Source organism: Cydia strobilella, chromosome 23, assembly GCF_947568885.1.
Source record: "Cydia strobilella chromosome 23, ilCydStro3.1, whole genome shotgun sequence".
NCBI classification, from domain to species: domain Eukaryota; kingdom Metazoa; phylum Arthropoda; class Insecta; order Lepidoptera; family Tortricidae; genus Cydia; species Cydia strobilella.
In genome coordinates, this window is record NC_086063.1 from 3,872,755 (window position 1) to 3,896,338 (window position 23,584).

The 23,584-nt window shown below is 36.2% G+C and overlaps 2 protein-coding genes across 2 annotated transcripts; both read left to right on the forward strand.

Moving 5' to 3' along the window:
* The first annotated feature begins 400 nt into the window (after positions 1-400).
* On the forward strand, positions 401-18,148 carry LOC134751785 (homeobox protein six1-like). The gene is made up of 7 exons (XM_063687275.1): positions 401-488; positions 4,748-4,859; positions 6,140-6,578; positions 7,965-8,122; positions 9,228-9,357; positions 10,464-10,586; positions 15,879-18,148. The coding sequence occupies exons 2-7, from the start codon at positions 4,763-4,765 to the stop codon at positions 15,997-15,999; spliced, it is 1,068 nt and encodes a 355-aa protein (XP_063543345.1). The 5' UTR covers positions 401-488; positions 4,748-4,762; the 3' UTR covers positions 16,000-18,148.
* Positions 18,149-18,798: 650 nt separating this feature from the next.
* LOC134751851 (beclin-1-like protein) lies at positions 18,799-20,331 on the forward strand. The gene has a single exon (XM_063687354.1). The coding sequence runs from the start codon at positions 18,982-18,984 to the stop codon at positions 20,263-20,265; it is 1,284 nt and encodes a 427-aa protein (XP_063543424.1). The 5' UTR covers positions 18,799-18,981; the 3' UTR covers positions 20,266-20,331.
* Positions 20,332-23,584: the final 3,253 nt, after the last annotated feature.

The following is a 23,584-nucleotide window of genomic DNA, read 5'->3' on the forward strand; positions in this document are numbered from 1 at the left end:
ATTCATATAGGTATTTAAACTTTATTACACGATATTGTACAAATAAAGGACTTAATAATGCATTCTCTACCAATCAACCACTCTACCAGTCAACCATTGGGTCAAACAGAAACTTAAAGTTATAAGGATTGTAGATATCAAGGTGAAAACATATTAAACACAAATCAAATTATTGTAAACAATAAAACATTGTTCTATTATGAAAAAATATGAATTTACTAAAACCGACATTTTGAATGGTCAAACTGGTCAAGTTCTCTCCAAAAAGGCGCGAGGCGGGACCATAGAGGTCAATTAAAAAAAAAGTTTATTTTTCAACTAGTATTCAGCCAGCAAGGCCCCGCCCCGCTGTTGCCGTCTCGCTCGTGCACTTTGAAAGCCTACACCTTGTCATATGACCCTTAGTGCTCGCCGTGTGAGGGTGTGTGACAGTTATTTTTGTGTTGAAAAGTGTTTGTGATTTTGTGCAAGATAATATAGTATTTGAGGTGAGATTATTTTTATTTAGATTTGGTGTTTATTTAATAGGTTTTTTCATAAATAATTAAAAAGTTATATTTTTTTTGTAATTTTAAACTAAGATAATAATTTTAGGGACATATTTGAATACGTCATGGAGATATCTAGTACTAATGTATTTATATTTCTACTTGGAGCTTTAATTTAATTTTATCATAAGTGATATAGGTACGCTTATAGTTAAAAGAAAAACACAAAATAATAATACCGTTACTGCTTAATTTGTATCGTTATTATCACAATTAATTTTAATTTGGTTTTATTGGTCACTACCGCACAACGGTTTTTACACGTTTATGATTCTTTATTTCTATCTGCTCTAATTGCACACAATGTATTATTTTGTCACTAATCTAGGCTATTCAATATTAATTGATTATCAATACCGGTATTGAAATCCGACATTGACCTACAATACCGGAATTCTAGAATTAATACCGGTATTTAATATCGCCGCAAAAAAAGGTAAAACCAGTTAAGTACATAGTCAATAAATAGTAAATAGTGGTTTGTTTTTAATGTTTTGTTACTTACTACATGTAAATACCTATACAATTTATTAACATAATCAACCTATGCATGTTCTGTAAAACAGACAGTCAGACAGTTCTGTTTAGACAGGTCTATTGAACTAAATATTCGCAACAATCGCAGTTTTCGTCGTATTACTTTTTTATTTATAAAACGTAAGTAAAAGGCCCGAAATCGGAACTCCGATATTTCGATATTGGTCCTTTCCAATTCCGATATAAGTAATATCGTAAATATCGGTCCGATACTTCGGTATTTCAGGATATCAGAATTCCGATATTTATGCCCTAGTTCTGGGTTATCGTTATCAGTATCACAGATAGTACCTAAATCAAACCTATCCGACAGGAAACCCTGGAGCTTATTCATTTTTTTTCTCAAGCTCTGTAAGGGTGGTCAATTATATTTAATCATAATTAACCAATTATTGGCGACCCGATTTACCGATATCTCTTCAGTCGGTCCCTCAATACTGAGGATATAATTAAACATAAATAACTATTTGGGGACAATCGTATACAAATCGATCTAGGCTCAATGGACTATGGGTACTAGGTGATGATATATGTGCCATTCTCAATCAAAAGGGTACTTATTGTCGGTTGTCAATAAGGCGCTATTTCCATATAGCTTGAATTTGAAATCAAGCTTATCGACAACCGACAATGTGGTACCTTTTAATTGAAAACGTCACATATAGTTGTTGATGTTATAGTTTATGATGCTCCATTATTTTTTGTATGTGGGTATTTTTGCACTTTGTAGTTTTTCCTTAGTCACCCGTTGACCACGAACGCTGTAAAGATTTCGAAACGTCAGGATGTATTATAAATTCATTATACGCGATATAATCCGTTTTCAAAGTTTTATTTCATGAGTAACTATCGCGGTAACCGAAGACAATATTAACAACCTGCAATGTTTGTAATATATTTGTTTAGGTCAAATCTTGCAAGCTAAATTATACCACCCATTCGATTGAGCTGAAATTTCGCATCATATAAGTATGTAAGTTGTGTGATAATCTGATAATGCAATATTATGGTACCATCGAGCTGATCCGATGATATACACAGGAGGTGGCCATAGGAACTGTAATAAAACAATGCAACCTAATTGTGTTGGGTTTGTTACAATTGTTTCCATAAGTATTAGTAGTCTGTTGAAAGAAAAATACAGTCAGCGATAAAAGCTTGTATCATCAAAAAATTATTATTTTAACAAAAAACTTATTCATCAGTTTGCGTTAAAATAAACAATATACACACTATCGTGTACCTGTTTAGTGTTCATTATTGCTACACCCAAAACAGGGGCCCGTTTATCAAAAGCTTGTAGCTTGTAATACGAGTGGAAGTCCCTTTTTGACAGCTTTTGTTAGAAAGGGACTTCCACTTGTATTAAGCTACAAGCTTTTGATAAACGGGCCCCAGAGCCCTGTTTATCAAAAGCTTGTAGCTTGTAATACGAGTGGAAGTCCCTTTTTGACAGCTTTTGTTAGAAAGGGACTTCCACTTGTATTAAGCTACAAGCTTTTGATAAACGGGCCCCAGAGCCCTGTTTATCAAAAGCTTGTAGCTTGTAATACAAGTGGAAGTCCCTCTCTAACAAAAGCTGTCAAAAAGGGAGTTCCGCTTGTATTACAAGCTACATGCTTTTGATAAACAGGGCACTGGTCTATATCCTTGTATTTTCCCACTCAAAGTAACCCATTTCATTGCTCTTCCATGTCTCCAATATCTACCCAGGTAGCAAAATGACGTAAAATGACGTCAGCGACGTCATAATAACGGCATTATTACGTCATTACGACGTCGCTGACGTCATTTGACGTCATTTTGCTACCTGGGTACTCAAGCAGTCTAGCGTGCCGTGTATGAAAGAAACCCGTGTAAAACCATTTGTTTATTTAAATTGAATATCCTCTTCGAATTACTTACCATTCAGTTATGAATAAGAAAGTATAGACATCCTATGATGTTTTGGCAACAAGCTGGTATTTTACGTGGCTACCGAATATTTTCAGTTCATATTTTGACTTGGAGCGCGCGTGTTTTTACACAGAATTCGGTCAGTTTTTTTAATGAATTAGGTTTTCCGGTTTATTCACACGGTTTGTGATATGGTTGGCTACAGTTTTTGGATGTGTGCTAAGGATTTTTAACTTACATCCGTTTGGAAAAACTCTTTAATATTCGAAATCAATGTGGTGTGGTGAAAAAATTGTGTTTCACTCACGCTTACTCGGGTCTCAGTATTAGCACGAGGGGTAGAACAATAAACTAAACTAAAACTATTAAGCGAAAACGAAAATTTATACTATAGGTATTTTGTCCAATACTATGTAAGCAAACATCTACCTGCTAGTATTTAAATAAAAACTAACACTAACACTACATACACCAACCGCCTGAGTAAAGTTTGCACAGTTTTTAATAGACATTAGCTTGAAGTGAAATTTAATTTCGTTTTTTTTTATTTGGATTGAAATCATTTGTCAAACGGCCATAGGTTATGGCAACGGCTTATCCTCCAGCGAGCCGTTAGGTATGCTTGTTTTACGGAAAGTTTCATTCCTAATTTGTACAATTAGCTGCAGAGCAAAGCCCCCTGCATAGAAGTTTGTATGCAAAGGTGCTAAGCGAATAGTATTGTTGACTGTACCTTAAAGGCTATAATAGTGACAATAAAAATTAAAAAGAACTACTGTAAATTCAAAACCAACTTGCGTGATTGAAAATAATTCACCTAAATACTAGGAGGGTTCCCTATTGTGTTGCAGAAAGTTTTTTGACATATTTTTGTATTGCATAATGTTACTTGGCAGAAATGTCGTTTGGCAGAATTACCTTTCGCATTATTTCTTTTTGCATAATATTATTTGGCAGAAAACCCTAACCTAACCCACTTAGAAAATTCTGCCAAATGAATATTATGCGAAATGACTATTATGGCAAGTATATACTTATGCGAAAGTATCATTCGACTAAAAGTTTAAGACATTAATAAACTTTTGTTTTGAATTTGAATTTGTTTTACTTTCAATACAGCCGGTTATTTTGTACTGTTGCGACAAACAAGCACCCGGACTATATGATGTCACTGTAAATGTTGTATTGTCTTGTAAAAAAGTCCTTGAGGCTTCCTTGCAGAATACATTTTTCATTATTTTTTTATTTTTTGGACCCACTTTGTTACTTAAACGCTTGACGATTCATAGATGACTTTATTTTAGGTTCTTGATGCGCAGTTATCAATTCTTCAGAACCTGATAATGGTGACAGGCTAGGTTTTGTTGCAAATGACTTCGATAAAGTTACATTTAGCAGACTAGGTACCTACACTAAAAAAAACCGGCCAAGTGCGAGTCGGACTCGCCCACCGAGGGTTCCGTACTTTTTAGTATTTGTTGTTACAGCGGCAACAGAAATACATCATCTGTGAAAATTTCAACTGTCTAGCTACCACGATTCATGAGATACAGCCTGCTGACAGACAGACGGACAGCGGAGTCTTAGTAATAGGGTCCCGTTTTTACCCTTTGGGTACGGAACCCTAATGCGTTCTGAATTGCCTAAGATCGCAGCAAAAGACTACCAATTAACCCTCAAGTCAAATTATCTAATCAGGATAAATATTTTAAAAGCATATTCAGCTAGGTTTTAGGTTTCTATAAATCACTTTTTTTTTCTAACAGTAATTTCGTTCGGGGATGAAATCCACGGCCATGGACTGCGGGAGCTGCCTCAGCCCCGCCAGCGACACAGATGAATCAGAGACTTCGCTGTTCCCCTTCGATAACCAGAAAGGTCAGATATTACAGGTCCCAGCACTCTTACATACTATTCGTAGAGGCGAAGCAACGCTGATGCAAACATAGCTTTTACGGCCCGACGACATCGCGGCAGCGGCGAGCGGCGGCCATAGGTGGAAACGAAAGGTCCGATCGCTGTGTCTCGCTCCATCCTATGGCCGCCGCTCGCCGCTGCCGCCGCCGCGCGATGTCGTGGCCGGGCCGTTAGGGTTACACTAGCTCTCGAGCATCAGCGTCTAGTCAACTCTATGACGTTGGTGCAACTGCTCACTCCAGATTATCCTACGGAATCGTATTATGGGGTAATAGTACCGACATAGATAAAATATTTATTCTTCAAAAAAGATGCATCAGAATAATGGCCAACATTGACGAAATGGAAACCTGTAAGCCATTTTTTGTAAAGTATAAAATACTCACTCTTACCTCTATATATATTCTAGAGACCAGCAAATTTGTAAAAAAACATAGCGAACTATATTCTCCTGAAACACTACCCAAAAGAAACGACCGAAATTTAAATAAACTGAAACTTCCCTTTTCTAAACTGAAACTGTTCACATCTAGCCCACACTATATGTCAATAAAAATATATAATCACCTCCCAAATAACATAAAAAACGAGAGTAAATTAAGCCTGTTTAGCAAGAAACTAAAAACATTTCTGTTAGATAAATGTTACTATAATATCAGAGAATTTTTTGAAGATGTATAATATCTCTTTTGTGATACTTGTGATCGTAGATTGATTGTAATTGTATTTGATATTGTGCATGGCAGATTTTATTTAAATGTAAAATAATTAATTAATTGTTTGGCACATATGTAAATAATAATGTATAACTTTAGATTAAATAAGTATGTTTCCCGTATGTGGAACTGTTGCCGTGCCCTAACAGGGCGTCACATGAACAGCTTATATTTAAGAACACCTGTACCTGCTATGTGATATGCAATAAATGATTTCAATTTCAAAAAAAAAAAACTGCGCAGCGACGCCATTTTTCCATAGCGCCGACGCTAAAAAGACGCTAGTGTGGGGTGGCTCTTAGATAAAGACCACCGGACGGAAACCGAGGCTCGAGCGTTCTATGCAGTCATAACGACAGTCCGTCGAAACCGAGCTACGCGCTGTTGAACTGAACCCTCTGCTGGATATTAATGCCCACGTTAAGCCCTTGGACCTTGGCGATTATTAGCTGAACATTAGATCATCTTCATCTTAGCTTGAAAACCTAGATAACAATTTAGCCTAACGAGACAAATTTCTTTTAGATACCAACAAAATGGCCTTCGACAACTACCTAACCCCACAACGCAACAAAAAGTTCCGCGACTGCTACGAATCGAAACTACCCTACGTCCGCGAATTCAAGGAACTGGTCGAACGCTTCAAAAACAACGAAGAAGAAACATTCGACGATCGCATGCGTTCCAATTTCAACGAAGAAATGAATTATGCTCAAAACGAATCGAGTCTGACGCTGCTGCGTATGACGGAACAGACTTTCGAAGTGCCGGTAGAACGGGAAAGAGTAACGCAGTCGTATTTCGCTGAAAACGAGAATACTAGACGGTGTTTAAACTTCAATTTCGAGCAAGTCCAGTGTGTGTGTGAGGCGTTACAGCAGAAGGGTGATATAGAGAAATTGTCGGAGTTTCTGTGGAGTTTGCCGCCGAGTGAGCTGCTTCGTGGAAGCGAAACAGTACTCAGGTATGTTTTCCTTGTAATGTGTGAATAGGAGGATGTGCGGGTCAGTTTTCATGATAATGGGAAAGTCTTTTCATGGAAATATGATGAATATGGTGTGTCGTCATAAAAAAAATCATTTAAAGTCTGGATATAGCTTTTTATGTTACTGGAAATGTAATACAGTTGGTCAAACCCAATTGGCAGTAAATAAGAACAAAAAAAACTATACTAGTACTTTTCTTTTGGGTGCTAGTACTAGTGTAAGACAAAGATAGTATGATTCTCTCTGTCTATGTTTGAAATGACACAGTCCTTTGACAAACTATAGTTATTCGGTATCTACATTCAATGAAGCTACTTAAATAGGATTTTAAAAGTTCGGTCACCTGAACCATACCTACTGGATGTTACAACCCTTAGCCAATTATGGCCGGCATATTAATGCGAGGTAACTAGGCCGGTCATACTGAACAACTTTTAACCAACCAACTCTGAAATTATTATTCAACAACGACGGGACTTAATCGCGTAAAATAAGTTTTAAATTTACCTCCTACGTTTCGAGGACGGCGTTGTCCCCGTGGTCTCGGAGAAGACTGGCTAAAGTTGACATCAACATCTTCTAGGCGCGCGAGTTTTTCGAACTACCCGCACTTGGTCTTGTTTATTAACTTGAACGTTTTGCGCACTAGGGATGTCACCGGGTCGACACACAACACTCACAATATTCGATTTTTCCCCCTTCTGCGTATAGAATATCAATATTCTCTATGGAAGAGCAAGAATGTTTTCCCCATTTCGGGATTAGTCAGTATGGCCTTCACTTTCACCTCGCAGTAAATAAAATTCAGTAATTTGATGGTATTTTAAACTACATGTAAATATTGTAAATATCGGAAAAAAATACTTTGGTAGAAATAACAAACCTGTTTTGTTGACGGCGTTAAAACAAACTTTTAGTCATTGACACTAAAGTTTAGCTGTCATTACAGGTGCTAGCTATATTTTACATTACTTTGGTAATATTAAAATGTAATTCCCACAAATTATCACTGACATATATGTATAGACAAGCTGTCGAGAACAAATTGTGTCCGCGAGGTGTCCGCCATTTTTTGCGTTGGACGTCTGTCTAAGCTAAAGAATAAGCGCAGCTAGCCAGTAGCAATGAAGTGCATGCACTTCATTGAGGTGCGGAAACATTTTCCTCGAGAGGCCGCCTCTAATGATATTACCTCTACAAATTACTACATAAAATAACAAAATCGACTTCTTGCGATTATAAAGTTTGTTGTCCTGGGATTTAGAAAAGAATTGTGATTATTACTAATTTTTTTTATTGGATTAAATGAACAGTTATTCAATAAGACTAAAATAACGCGGTTCTAAACTAAAATAAACTTTCAGAGCCCGCGCTTTAGTAGCGTACCATAGAGGAGCATTTCAAGAGCTATACGCCATATTGGAGGCGCACGCCTTCCCGCCAAAACACCACAACGCTCTACAGACTCTATGGTTCAAGGCTCACTACAAGGAGGCGGAGAAAGTTCGAGGAAGGAAATTAGGTAAGACCATAGAGAATATTGTAGATATAGGTCAAACAACTTTGTCAGTAGAAAAAGGTGCGAAATAAAAACTTTCTATGAATTTCCAAAAAATAAACAGATTTTGTGTTTTTGGCGATCGGTCTGGCTTAGAGGGACTAGGACTAGTGACCCTGCCTGTGAAACCGATGGTCCTGGGTTCGTATCCCGGTAAGGGCATTTATTTGTGTGATGACACAGATATTTGTTGCTGAGTCATGGTTGTTTTCTATGCATTTAAGTATTTATATGTTATATATCGTTGTCTGAGTACCCACAACACATGCCTTCTTGAGCTTACCGTGGGGTTAGTCAGTTTGTGTAAAAATGTCCTATATAAAAATAGTTATTTGTTATACAAGGGTGCAAAGTTGTATTTTACCCGCGAGTGTTTCAACACACGAGAAGTAAAATACATTTGCACCCGTGTGTAACACAAAACTTTTCACCTCACTATAGCGAGGAAAGTGCAACATCCACAGGCGTTAGATCATCTTCATCACTGGAATCACTAATTTTTTTACGATATTATAACAGAAAACTCTGGAAGTTCTGTATTTTTACGCGAGAAGTTTTCAAGTAAAAAATTTGTTGACAATGTTGACATTTCTGACGTATGAAATGTCAACGATGCGTTTTGAAATTGCATCGACTCAACTTGTGCGTTCAGAATAATATTTAACATCATTATAAAAAACAAACGTTTCTTATGGAATTTTAAGGTTTATGACTTAAAATCATTAAATAAAGCTAAATTTGGTATTTTTATTAGATTCTCAAACCATTTATTTAATGATAATTAATATCGAACGAACCATTACCATGAGCGTTTTACGTTTTGTTATCTGTCAAGCTACTTAAACACGCTCCATCCAAGGTCAAATTACTTTCCCCACTAGTGGATAAAACGCGTTTTCCCCCGCTTGTTTTGAAGGATAAAAGACAACTTTCCGAGCTAGTGAGGGGAAAAATATTTCCTGCTAAAGGTTTGGTAATTAGTATCTTAGGTTTTATTTAAAGCATTTTTATGTGATATTATATATATGAATATATCATATTATTATATTTTTATGTCATTTACGTACAGGTGCTGTGGATAAATATAGGCTCAGGAAGAAATATCCGCTACCAAAGACCATCTGGGATGGCGAGGAAACCGTTTACTGCTTTAAAGAGAAAAGCAGGAACGCCTTGAAAGAATGCTACTACCGAAATAGGTAATTATAACTACATAGTTATTAGTTATGGTACAAATATAATTATTTTTACTAAATATTTACGGGAAATCAACTTTGAAATATAATTTCCTCTTTACCACATCAGCTCTTATCTTAAACCAAAGATAGATATAACTCCGTAATAGATGGATACAGTCTAAGGAAAAAACGTGCCTCGAAAATCACGAAAATTTGATTCTCGATCAGAGGGCGCCACTAGTTTTGGCCTACACTCGTATAGAGGGCGTTGACGGTTTCGTTTGTTATTTATAATTCTAACGCATATCAGTGAAAGAACATGGGTCAAAATCATAAAAATAATTAATGCAAATAAAAACAATCATTTATCCATATTTAAATACATTTTATCGTATTTTTATAAATATTTATTTTTAGTTTTAAAGTGTGTCGACAGATGGCAGTGAATTTACTGGGGTTACAAAATTTACTATGACAGTACCGCTCTAGTATAAGTTACTCTATGCTTAAACACTCAAACACTTCTTTATTCTTCAAACACTGATGAGGAAGTGGCATTTTATTTACAACTTCTATGATAAATGGGCGTTTTCTAAAATAAATATTGAAAACCTGATTCTTTTAAATCTGGACATTCTTGGGCTCATTCTACTCAGAATCGACAGCATTCTACATCCTGCCATTAAAAAAAGATGTCCCAAAATGTCCATTCCCGCAAACGTCACGTTTTAGTGTGAATTTTTTTTGTACGCCTGACGTAGTGAAATGTACAATTTTCAAATCAATTTTTGGGTAATTTTTTTATCATCAGGATTGAATATACTAGTGATTCTGAGTTGAAACGTGCCACGAAAAATTAAGAAAATTTGATTCTCGATCAGATGGCGCCACTACCTTTGGCCTACTCTCGTATAGATGGCGTTGACGGTTTCGTTTGTTATTTATCAATTTTAATGCATATCAGTGAGAGAACACAGGTCAAAATAATATAAAAATAATTAATGCAAATATTGCAAATAAAAAAAACATTTAGACATGTTCTTTCCGTGTACCCTTCATATACTATAAATACATTTTTTGATATTTTTATTTTTAGTTCGCTCTATCCTATTATATCCTCTTTGCAGGTACCCAACGCCAGACGAGAAGAGAGCTTTGGCGCGTAAAACCGGGCTGACTCTCACTCAAGTCTCTAACTGGTTCAAAAACCGTCGGCAGCGAGACCGGACACCTCAGCAGATTAACAGACCGTGAGTATTTTCCTACTTTTACCCCAACCAAAGATAGATATAACTCCGTAATAGATGAATACAGTCTAAGGAAAAAACGTGCCTCGAATCAAGAAAATTTGATTCTCGATCAGATGGCGCCACTACCTTTGACCTACTCTCGTATAGATGGCGCTGACGGTTTCGTTTGTCATTTAACAATTTTAACGCATATCAGTGAAAGAACATGGGTCAAAATCATATGAAAATAATTAATGCAGTTAAAAAAATCATTTATCCATACATAAATACATTTTTTGATATTTTTACTTTTAGTTTTAATCGTGTGTCGATAGATGGCAGTGAATTTACTGTGGCTACAATTTTTTTTATGACAGTACCGCTCTATCCTATTATATTCTTATTGCCCCAATAAACTAGAGTAACTAGATATATAGAAGTCTTGCTCAAAATTGACTTTACGGGATTGGGGTTGGCCGTTGAAGTATTTAGCAGATGGCGCCATCATAGCTTGCCCGGTCAATCCCTAGAATAATCAAAAAAAATTTTTAATGGAATTTGATGCCCTCGATGCCAGCCCTTCGCCTAATCTCATAGAAAAAGGGGCAAGCTAAGATGGCGCCATCTATGCAAACCTTTGACAGTTGCTAACCCCATTGTGCCGCGAGTCTCTAAATTATGTTTCGTCGCTGTTTTAAACGAGTTTATTTTATCTGTGCCGCGACTCCGCTCCTTTCCTATTTGTTCTTTTCCCCCAAAAGGCAAATTTCCAAAATGAAAACCTATTTCCGTCCTTAAAAAAATAAAAATAAAATAAAATAAAATATCGTGTATTTTTAGCCCACAATACAAATACAAGACGACACAAAATAATAATCAAATAATAATAAAAGCAAAAAAAAAGGTAGGCTTAAAAGGTAGTTGGGCGTTTTCTAAAATAAATATTGAAAACCTGATTCTCACAGATCCTGGTGTTTTTGTGTTCTTTCAACTCAGAATCACTAGCATATTCAATCCTCATGATAAAAAAAATGTCCCAAAAATTTGTATGAAAATTGTACATTCCACTACGTCACGCAAAAACAAGTGAAAAAAATCGCACAAAAACGTAACGTAATGAAATTGATATGTTAGGACATCTTTTTTTAATGGCAGAATGGAGAATGCTGTCGATTCTGAGTAGAATGAGCCCAAGAATGTCCAGATTGGAAGGAATCAGGTTTTATAAAACGCCCAGTTATCTACCCAAACTCTTTCTGTTAATAACAGTAACTTTTTTTTTGTATTGCTAATACTTTGGAATAAAATAAGTTAGTATCTACTACTAGGTACTATACGGCCCCCAACTATTATTTGCCTGAAGCAGAATTTAAAAACAAATAAAGTCTAATTTATGACTTCCTTTGAAAGCTCCCTTGTTATCCTTTGTCGGTCCACATAGAGGTCACTTCAACATTTAAAAAAAAACAAAGATGCTACAGGTTTAACCCAATATCATTCTAAATTCAATCTTATCACTATAGTGCTTTAAGTTAAAAATTGAATGAGTTCCGGTCTTATATTAGGCTCTTATTGTTTTCAAAAGACGTCTATGTTTATGAAATACTTCGTTGGGTTTGCTACAAGATAATTTGAAATTTATTCCCTTGGGTTAAAGTGCATGTTTCATTGTCTCGTTGATTGTTTGGGCGTGCAGTATTTTGTTTTGATTATTTTAATTTGAAATATCGATAAGGCGAAGTTTTTGACGAATAAATTTGTAGGGTAAACTCTGACACGCCTAATTCGGTGATACAAGTTTTAAAGCATGACACCCAGGAAAGCAAGTGAATCAGGGCCTTTTAAATGGGACCTCACGGCTTCACGGCTTCGGCGGCTTATTGCCGTGAGGCCTATTTAAAATACCCTAATTCACTAGCTTTTCTCGGTGTCATGCTTCAAAACTTGTATTACCGAATTAGGCGTGTCACCAAATAATGCGAGTTTACCCTACGAGTAGCTATGTACTATGTCAAGTGTAAAAATATGGGTGCACACATCATACTCAAAAATATGTTCCATAGAATAAGATAAGATAAGATGTAATATATGATATATTTACTAGTTTAATAGGTTAAGTGTATAAAAACTGAGCGCATCTCGCCATCAAACGTAACAGTTTGGCGAGAATATAAATGTTTAGTAATTAAGTTGTAAATTAGAATATATAAATAAATAAATAAAATAAAAAAATATTTGCAAAAATGTAGTGGTAAATATAGTTGGACAGTGCGTAATTTAGGGTTGGTTTTAGCTCTTATGTCAGCGAATTAAAAATATGAGACATATTTTTGAGTAAGTTATATTGTACCCATATTATTACACTTGGCTGTACCTACCTAATGTTTGTTTTTGTATGATGGCGCTGGGCTTGAAGTCGAGCTATATTGTTAATGTTTAGTCTACTATTTTTATGGACTTGAGTACTTAAACTTAGGTAGGTACCTACTAGGTACCTAGAAGAATTATTTAGGAGGCCAGGTGGTCTCTGAAACATCGTTTAGTCCGATGGTATGTGAGTTTGTCAAGCAAAAGGTACATTTTCAGTTTGTGAAAGGACGAATTATCATTGCATTGCATCTCTATGGTAGTAGCGATTTATTTCAAGCGTAAATTCTGATCTTACTGATTCTGAATCAACTGTAGGTCTACCTTTACAACAGTTTTTTTTTTAAATTCAGTCCTTAATAGGTATACCGACAATTAAGAACCTTACCCTTACAAAATTTGCTGTAAACTAATAACGGAAACTGAACCCCAATACAGTTTGTATTAAAACTGAACTAACTATTTTAAAGAACCTTGTTTTTGGACAGTTGAGTCAAATAAAATCGATAATGCTCAAATACAAGAAATATCTAGTGTACGCTAATGTGATCCTCATTAACCAACACATGTTTAAAATAAACATGGTTTAAACTACACGGAATTCAACTAACAAATTACTTTCCCGCCCCCAGCGATCTTTTTTCTAGTTAATGTCCATAATGCCCATTGTTTCAAACAGCGACTCATTTATCAAGGAGACACTTTGGGTTTGGTTGACCACATGTGCTTTTGAAAAGACCGGTAGCATTTATTTTGAGAAATATAAAAAAATAGCTGTTGCCCGCGACTTCGTACGCGTGGATTTGTATGTTGGTGGTTATATATTTCATTTGATAAAATTTTTGATCTCCATACAAACTTTCAACCCCTTTTTCACCACCATAGTGGATGAATTAACGCTGAAAGTACTTTTCTTGTTTTTTAATAATATATCTTATACCCAAGGTTCGAATTCATAGCTTAAAATAAAACTTGAACCCCATACAAACGTTGGACCCTCATTTCATCCCCTTAGGGGATAAATTTTGAAAAACCCCTTCTTAGTGGATACTAACGTTATAAAAACTACCTATTGTGAAAAAATCAGCTCTCTAGGTCCAACGGTTTGGGCTGGGCGTTGATTTAAGTGAGTCAGTCAGTCAGTCAGGACTTTTACGTTTATATATATAGATATTTGAAAAACGTTCTTTAGCAATGTCTCAGCGGTTGTAAATTAAAGTATTAATTGTAGCGTTGTAGTGTTAAAGACCTATAATTAATAAAGATTTTTGTAATTCGCTTGTCTCGCCCAAGAATCAAACCGACAAAAAAATAAAAAAATAAACACCTTATTTTATTCTACTAGTCGATACAGTTTAGTCATTTATTTATTCAATATTGCATTGTCATGTACATAATAAGGTGTTACATTTTATATAGCCAGTTCATGACACCCTGTAAGGGCACACAATAGTACAGTTTTTCTATTCTATTAATTCTAATTTACACATTGCAATTAATGTTAGTGATAACATTTCCCCAAGAAACATTAGGTCTTACACTCGTCTATCGTACAAAATATCCATAAAATCGAATATTTAGTATTCAAGAATATTTTTAGATAAGCGAAATTTAAGAAAAAAAGAAAAAAAAAACAATCCAGTTTTGTTTCTTTTTAAAAATAAAATAATGTTTCCCTTAAGTAAAATGAGCTAACTTAAGGTTTTAAGGCACTTTCCCTCCAGGGCCCATTAATTTTTTCCATTCTGTATAAGCTTAGTCACAAGCTTTTTAGAAAATAACAGTTACTTAATAAATAATATAGTTAGTTATATGTGGGAGGTATTTTAACACGTATTATTAATAAGTTTTAAATTTGATAAATGTGTATGCAGGGATGCCAAGCTAATAGCTTTGCTGACTGTACATACTAATGTAGATAAATACCTACTTAGATACATAAATAACATCCATACTAGTCCATAATACAGAAACAAATATTCGTGGTAAACGAACAAATAAATGCTCTTACTGAGATTCGAACCCGCGACCTACAGCTTCGTAAGGCAGGATCCTACTACCGCTACCGACTAAGCAAGGAGATCGTAATGCCGTAAAGTTGTCTTGTCAGAGTAAGTGCCAGTTGCACCATCCGCACTTAACAGACTGATCAACGTCAACCGGCGCGCCGCGGCGGTTTACTATGAAACTTTCCATACAATAAAATTTAGCGAACTCGATCACAAACAGTTGGTGCAACCGACCCGGGTGCTGATATTTTCATGTATAGGGTGATATTTAAGTATAGCTATAGTATGAAAATATTAGTTCCAGTGAAATTCCGCAACATGGCGCGTGATCATTATTATTCCTTTCCTGGTCAGACTTTACGGAACCTTAAAAGTAGAATTAAAACCAGACTGGCTGGTAAAAACACCTTGGCCCTCATTGGTCACTTTTGAATCTCGAATGTTTTTTTTTCGGGTATTGTGTATAATTTATGTTACCTACCGGAATTTTATGTTCGAGACGTGCCGTTTCGTTGAGCGCTTTTATTTATTTCAACGTTTTGGGGTCATGTACCCTTTAGAGGTTCGATACGCTAATTAAGTAGCCAAACAGTAAAATTTTAAGCGATATACGTTTAATTATTATTGGTACCATTGTAAAAAAAAATGTAACAATAATACTAGTCGCTTTTTGTGTGGGCCCATCTTGTGAAGGGCGAGAGAGGGAGGGCTGCCGGAAATGCAATTGCATTTTATTACCGATTTATTAGGCAGGCGTCCGATTTTAATAATTGCTCGGAGCAATGCTGAGCCGAACGGAGCCGAGTTTTCCCGAAGCGAGGAGTTTCGCACCCCTGGTCTAACTCTAGAACCAGTGGTCATGACCAAACAAAACCAGAATAAATATTTGTAGAAGTCTTATGATTTGCCATTATATCAAATTATTGTTTTATTTCAGAGAGATGCTAGTACCAGCACAGTACGCCGGCCCTCAAGGCGGCCTGGCCCCTGCCCTGCTCCCCAACTCCTACTACCATCAGCTACAAGAACCTACCCATTATCTTAGCAATGGGGCATAAGTGGACAATCGTATGGTATTTAAAACACCCTGTCCTTCCGTTTAAGAGAGATGCTAGTACCAGATCGGGCCTGGTGCGTGACGAATAGTTCTAATTTCAAAAATCCATTTTCCCGACAGCGGGTTTGATCGTTCAGTACGTGTGTACATACTGATTCAAATTTAAAATATATAAATTGATTACTGAAAGACTAATGTCCTCTACGAACTACAAACGTCACCGATAATCGCATACGATTTGCAATAATTGCATACTTGCGGCATTTGATCCATTGATTGATTTCTTTGCTCCTACTTAGCCGGCGATTACCCACTTATTTATACTCTGGCAAGCCAGCTTTGTCAGTAGAAAAAGGCGGCCAATTTGGCTTGCCAGGGTATACCTATCTAAAATCGCATGTAATTAGTTGCAATGTTTGTAGAAGCCTTCAAACGTAGCCTCAATCTATAGCCCGCTCCAGACTACGAGGGAAGCCGCGAACGCGAGTGTGGAGTCGATTTCACTGATCAGCGAACTAGACTTCACACTCAAGTTTGCGCCTTCGCGCCGCGATTCGCTCACGAGTGTGCAGGAGGGGGCTAAAACGAAAATTGCCATGTTTTCCACATCTTTGTATCTAATCTTTGTAAAAATGCAAAAACAATGCATTGTTGTAAATATTTTAAACTAGTTTTAAGTAAAAAGATTTTATTTTGTTAACTCATTTAAGTAATAGAACTGATTTAATTATTAGAGAGTTATATCCTACTATTTCTCATGTTTTACCTCATTTAGTACCTTCCAGTGTTAGCTTGTAAGTTTTCATATTTTCTGACATACTATTTACTGCTACAATTATATTATATTATACTTATTATGTGACTAGAACATTTAAATTGGAATTGTTTGAGAATGTGAAGTAAATGTAGAAACTGCAACATTAAATCTGTAACAGACGGCGTACCGAACCGCGACTTTGGTCCGGTCTGTCCGATCGTATGGAAGGTGGTCCGCCGTACGTCCGTTAAGGACGCAGCTATAAGTGAGAGCGAGAAAGAAATAATCTGACCGCACCAAGGTCGCGGTGCGGTGCGCCTGTCTGTTATGGCTTTTAGTTATGTCGATGTCATAGACCTCTGAGCGTGTCAAACAGGGTTAGCTTGAGGGCATGGAGACTATATAAATGAGCCAAATCTCTATGTATGAAAAGTGTCCATCAAAAAACAGTAATTAGGCGGCGCCACCATACACCGAAATACTACCAAAAACAACCTACGTAATTTGGTCGGGTTATTTGTTGGTTCATGTTATACTCATGTCCCAGAGCCTAACTAGCGCCACAGGAGAGATTAGGAACTATTATTTAAAGCTGAATGCGGTCACTTTTGCAACAATTCTGCCATAAGAGATTGGCAATACTTGAGGGTCTACCGCGAAAATTGAAATTTCGCGGAAGAATCTCTATGGTCTGACTTTCGTGGTCTTCACTTTATTTATTTATTTCTTACCAATTTTTATTTTTTATTTATCTCAGACAAATTCTGACTGGTCTAATACAGTAGGTAATGATAATGATTTTGTATGATAGACCGTTTTATCCGTGCGCGACACGTTTTTAGTTGATGGCCTATCATCCTTATTTTTAAGACGGCAAGCTGTTGATATCAACGGCAGAAAGTCAAAAAAATACGCGTGGAAGATTGCTTTCACATTAGTACATACAGTATAGTCCGACAAGAAATTGTAGAAATTAAAAAGTGACAATACTGTAGTGTTTTCCCTTTCAAATAACGAGACGACACTAATACAGGATTGCCACTTTTTAATATAAATAATTTCTTGTCGGACGTAAAAACAGTAACACACCATCGCACAATGAGCTTGGTGCGGTGCGATGGTGTGTTTCAGTTAAGAGCCCCAACTTGAGTACCCATTTTGCCATACTAGCTGCTTAAAAAAGTGGACACTTATGTTAGGACACCAACTGTACCTACATTTTTTTTCGTTTTTTTTATTGCCATATTTGATTTAATTTATTAGCCACGGAAAATGTGGAAATAGGCCACTTACGTGTAAGCTAATAATTTGTGTGAACTTTAAGGTGCTGTATATGTTTCAAATGATTACATGTATTCTAGTCTACAAGTGAAATAAAGTTCTTAAAGAATTATCATTTGTTTGATTTATGAAATACAAAACTTACATTTTAATGGCACTCAAAACTCAAAATTACTCGCCAACTTCTACTTATTGTATTAGAATCATATTGTATTTTACAGTAAAACTTTTTATTTCTTTTCTCAATGATATTACATACCTATATTATATAACTACTGATATCATACATAAGGATTCTTATTCTACTCGTTTTATTACCTGCAATCTTTATTATTATATACTCACACAGTGAAAGTCTCTATTTAACTCCATTCTTAGAAAGAAGATTCGGACTCGCCCACCGAGGGTTCCGTACTTTTTAGTATTTGTTGTTATAGCGGCAAACATAAATACATCATCTGTGAAAATTTCAACTGTGTAGCTATCACGGTTCATGAGATACAGGCTACAGCCTGGTGACAGACAGACAGACGGACAGTGGAGTCTTAGTAATAGGGTCTCGTTTTTTACACTATACTTACTTTACTCTTTGTTTTACCCTTTGGGTACGGAACCCTAAAAAAAATTAGGCCCGGTAAGCAATATGGATATTTTACTTGTTTGCGAGATAGTACACACAGCAGTATTATCGTTGTCTCAAACAAGCCTACATATGTCATATGTGTCAACTGTCAGACTGTCACTCTTGCGTCATTACCTAGAAATGTCATAATAAATTGCAGATTTGCTGTGCTAATTTTCTTTGTTTGGAAAATCAATTCTAGTTATAATATAAAGAACTATCACTAACAAAACGATTTAAGAAATTATTACAATAATTAATAGTTTAATTTATCATCAGTGGACATTTTGATTAAATGACGCAATTGTGGAAGTAAGTCAAAGATGAGCGATTCGAAATCTTTCGTGAATTTTTCCTGCCAGCGATGTCTTCAGCCTTTAAAGTTAGATGAGTCTTTGAACAACTTGGGGGAGCATACTATTGCAGATTTGACGCTGCAGATTCGTCGCAATAATGAGGCTGATTTGGATATGCAATCATCGAGCTTGGAACATTACGTGCCCCCATTTCGTATGTCCGAGTCAGGGAATGGAGCGAATGGGTTTATGGTGATATCAGATGGTTGGGAAACTACCTCAGTGGGCCACCAGTTGCACGTAAAAGCGACTCTATTTGACTGTTTATCGAACAACTCTGATGTGGACCATCCTTTGTGTGATGAATGTACAGACACGCTTCTAGAACTTATGGACAACCAGTTGAGATCAACTGAAGCGGAATGGAAAGACTATAACGACTATTTAAAAAAGCTAGAGAATGATAAGGAAGATTTAAACTTGGAAGGACTTGAGAAAGAACTTGAAGACATGAAGCAGGAACAAGACAGGCTTTTAAAAGAACTATCGTCTTTGCAAAAAGAAGAAAAGGCTATGAAAGATGAAATTGAGATTCAAGAGAAGGAGAAAGAGAGATTGGAAAAAGAGCAGGATGTCTATTGGAGGGAATATACGAGATATCGCAAAGATTTGATGATTACCGAAGATCAGATGAAGTTTTACGAATGTCAGTTAGCGTATACTCAAACTCAGCTGGAGAAGCTTAAAAAGACGAATATTTTTAAAGCAACATTCCACATTTCGGATTCAGGGCAATTTGGCATTATAAATAACTTTAGACTTGGACGATTACCTACTGCTCCAGTTGACTGGTCAGAAATTAATGCAGCTTGGGGCCAAACTGTGTTACTACTCTCATCCTTAGCGAAGAAAATAAATTTCTGCTTTCAACGATACCGTCTTGTGCCATTTGGGAATCATTCCTATATAGAAGTATTAGAAGATCAAAAGGTTTTACCGTTATACGGTTCTGGCGGCTTCCGGTTTCTATGGGACACAAAATTTGATGCCGCAATGGTTGCTTTTTTGGATTGCCTGCAGCAATTTAAGGAACAAGTTGAAAAGGGAAATACGGGCTTTTGTCTTCCGTACAGAATAGACAAGGGAAAGATTGAGGACACAGCATCCCCGCCTCATGCTTATTCTATCAAAATACAGTTTAACTCGGAAGAACATTGGACGAAAGCTTTGAAATATATGCTGACGAATTTAAAATGGGCGTTGACTTGGATATCGTCTCAGTTTAGCGAGGATAAGATAGAACATCAATAGTACCTTAATTCGCTGTGATATTAGCTTGTATTCTTGTACATTTTAGTGATTAAATGTTACATAATATTGTTGTTTTTTGAACTTGTGGCACAGTTCACATTATATTGTCAAGTGCCAGGAATGTATTGTTGTATGATTGATCTATAAAGTAAAAGTTTAGCCCATTGGCAGATCATTCAGATTAAAACTTCGGAAATTGTTATTTTATAGGCTCAACTCTAAAATATGTGACTTGCATACTTTAAGCCATATTTCATTTTAGGTGATTTTTTTGTATTGCTATTATATGTGCCATTTTCAACCAAAAGGGTAATTGTCGGTTGTCAATAAGGCGCTATTTCCATATAGCTTCAATTCGAAATCAACCTTATCGACAAGTGACAATGTGGTACCTTTTGGTTGAAAACGTCACATATACATAATTAACTCCAATGTGTATTACTGTAAATAATCAAAGTGTAAGTTGAAGCTTAGTATTCAATTTTGAGATTGACTAGCAGATGTGGGTAGTTGACTTGTTATTATAAGACAGAAATGGTTGAGAAATGCCTTTGATTAAACATGTAATACAATTATGAACATTATTTAGCTGTGACTATTGTAAGAGGCTTGTTATAAAAATAAATAAATATCAGGTACTAAAATTACCTTCTTATTTTTCCAAACCTGACCTTTATTGTTCATAGGTATCAAAAAATATCATGCACCTTCCAAGATCCATGGGTAGACATGCGTAGATATTTATGAACTTTTATTCTGCGTTGCTCTGTAGCAACGCAACACAGCTGTAGTTTGTACTTGTGGTACAAATGCGATAAGGCACAGATTTACAAAATACGTACCTACAGTCCTACACCTACAGCAATACAAAATTTGTATGTACATTTTTATTTGCTAACTCTATAACATAACTAATAAAAGCGACATCTATGCAAACAAGTGAGAACTTGCAGTTTTGGGCCCATATGTACCTATTCCACATCCAGCAACGTGGGCAGTGAAAAAGTACCGAAATCTGTTCACAGATGGCGCAAAACTAAACTTTTGCGATTTTATTTTGGGTATTTACTTATATTTTTATTGTTACAATTTAATTGGGATTGAATTTGTGTATCTTGTTCCTATTTCTCCCCAAATGCTACATCTAATCAAAGATAGATATAACTCCGTAATAGATGGATACAGTGCGCCTAGTGTTAGAGTCGCCTGCTTTAGCCTTCTGGAAACATTGGGACAATGTACATATGGGATCCAGAGGCTTAGTTTATAAGTTAGTATAGGTTTAAAAACTAACAGGCTTAAGGGAATGTACACTAACCCTATGGACATGGTCTGAAATAAAATATATTGATTGATTGATTAATATTTCCCGTACGACAGCTAAAGGTCACCAAAGTTGGCAACTTTGCTCATCTAGCGGTGTGGATTCCATCAAAGTTGCGTTATTGATCTACTGCTAACTTTAATCAGGCGTACCTATGTTGGTACTTACAGTTGATTATGTGGTAAGCTGTTGATCTTGCGAGTTTGCTACTTAATCCTACTAATATTACAAATGTGAAAGTTCTATATCGGATACCTACTATAATAGTAATCGCGAAAGTAACTGCTCTGTCTTGACCTCTTCACTCTTAAGGCCCCGTGGGTTCAGGGTCTTCTCACACTGTCACTGAGCGTGCGGGCCCGGGTTCGCAGATATCATGGTTTTGAATTTTATTTTTTTGTTAGTTATAACAAAAAAAGGAATTGTTGAGTTTGATTAAAAATAATATTACGCATTTTTAGAAGCAATTTTCGCATTTTTAGCTTTTGTGCAAAAAAGTTACTAATTTTTATGGTGCCTTTTAGATCTATGTTCGTGATTTTTTTCTATCGAGCGAGTCAAGAAATCGGGTTTGAATTGATGAAGTTACTATAGAAAGGCTTCAAGATTGCTAATTGTGAGAAGTGTAAGATTGTTAGATGTGACTTAAATAATTTCTTATAGATCAGGCATACTATCGTATTGCTGACTTTACGAGTGCGCCGGTAAGTATATAATTGACCCAGCACCGTTCGAAAACAGGTTATATATAGTACCTACCTACCTACTAATAATGTTACTTGTTTGTTATATACTTATATCTAATGATAAAGTTATAATTAAGTACTCAATAGTGTTTATGACGTGTAAAATGTACTGTTTATATTTACCAATAAAGTCTGTATTTCTGTATAATTAAATTATTAGCGACCGTATTGTGATTCTAAACAAGCGCTACGATTTATAAAACTGCTAGCTGAACCTACTGCACCCGTTGCAGATGGGTACTTGGGTAGTGTTGACATTTGGCGTCCTGACAACTTTCTTCAACCAAAGACGTCACTTTTGACACTGACAGATCGCTATCGTATCGCTGTGACTTTTTAGAACAAAAGTTTTTACCTGTTTGTTTACTTACCCAAACTTTCCTGCAATGTTCCTTTAAAAAAACCCTGATCCTGGCAGTTGGCTCATTACTTTCTATAGTTCCTATTGGTTTTTCTGGTCGTCCCTTTTTAGGTTTCCGTACCCAAGGGGTAAAAATGGAACCCTATTACTAAGACTCCGCTGTCCGTCTGTCCGTCTGTCACCAGGCTGTATCTCATGAACCGTGATAGCTAGACAGTTGAAATTTTCACAGATGATGTATTTCTGTTGCCGCTATAACAACAAATACTAAAAAGTACGGAACCCTGGGTGCGCGAGTCCGACTCGCACTTGGCCGGTTTTTTCTATTTTTATTCCTATAGTAGTTTAGATTCTTCAACCAATCAAGCATCTACACGGACTGGATCAAGTTCTGATACTGAAATTCTGCTCCCATAACCTCGATGCTGGCAAAATTGTCCCAATTGACAGATGGCACAAGAACCAAGAACTGAACTGAACTGACTTTTTAGAAGCATTGTTTTAAAAACAATAGCCTGTATTAGTAGTAGTTATATTTTTAATAATATATAAGTATACCTATAGTATACCTAGATACGGATCTACATTTGATTCTCAACTACTGCGTCGTGGATATTCCACTGGCCAATTGTCTTCGTAAAGCACGTGCCTAAATCTTGACGTTGGCGGAATCATCAACAATATCGATGGAGCCACGATGGAGCCATAATACCCAAAGATTGATTGAAGCATTGTTCGGATCGAATCGGGCCGTAAGCCGGGCTAGTAGAGTAGATTCATAGCTGCCCACGCGATCCGGTAACAAATTTGGTCACTCCTACACTGATATAAGAATGATATCTGAATGATGTCAGTTAGTTATTGTGCACTTCGCTCGCACTCTTAGGT

Excerpts from the sequence above, each read along its gene's own strand:
- LOC134751785 (XM_063687275.1), top strand. The coding sequence starts at position 4,763 with ATGAAATCCACGGCCATGGACTGCGGGAGCTGCCTCAGCCCCGCCAGC. Across the intron at positions 4,860-6,139 it reads CCCCTTCGATAACCAGAAAG|ATACCAACAAAATGGCCTTC; the intron begins GTCAGATATTAC and ends AATTTCTTTTAG. Across the intron at positions 6,579-7,964 it reads GGAAGCGAAACAGTACTCAG|AGCCCGCGCTTTAGTAGCGT; the intron begins GTATGTTTTCCT and ends ATAAACTTTCAG.
- LOC134751851 (XM_063687354.1), top strand. The coding sequence starts at position 18,982 with ATGAGCGATTCGAAATCTTTCGTGAATTTTTCCTGCCAGCGATGTCTT.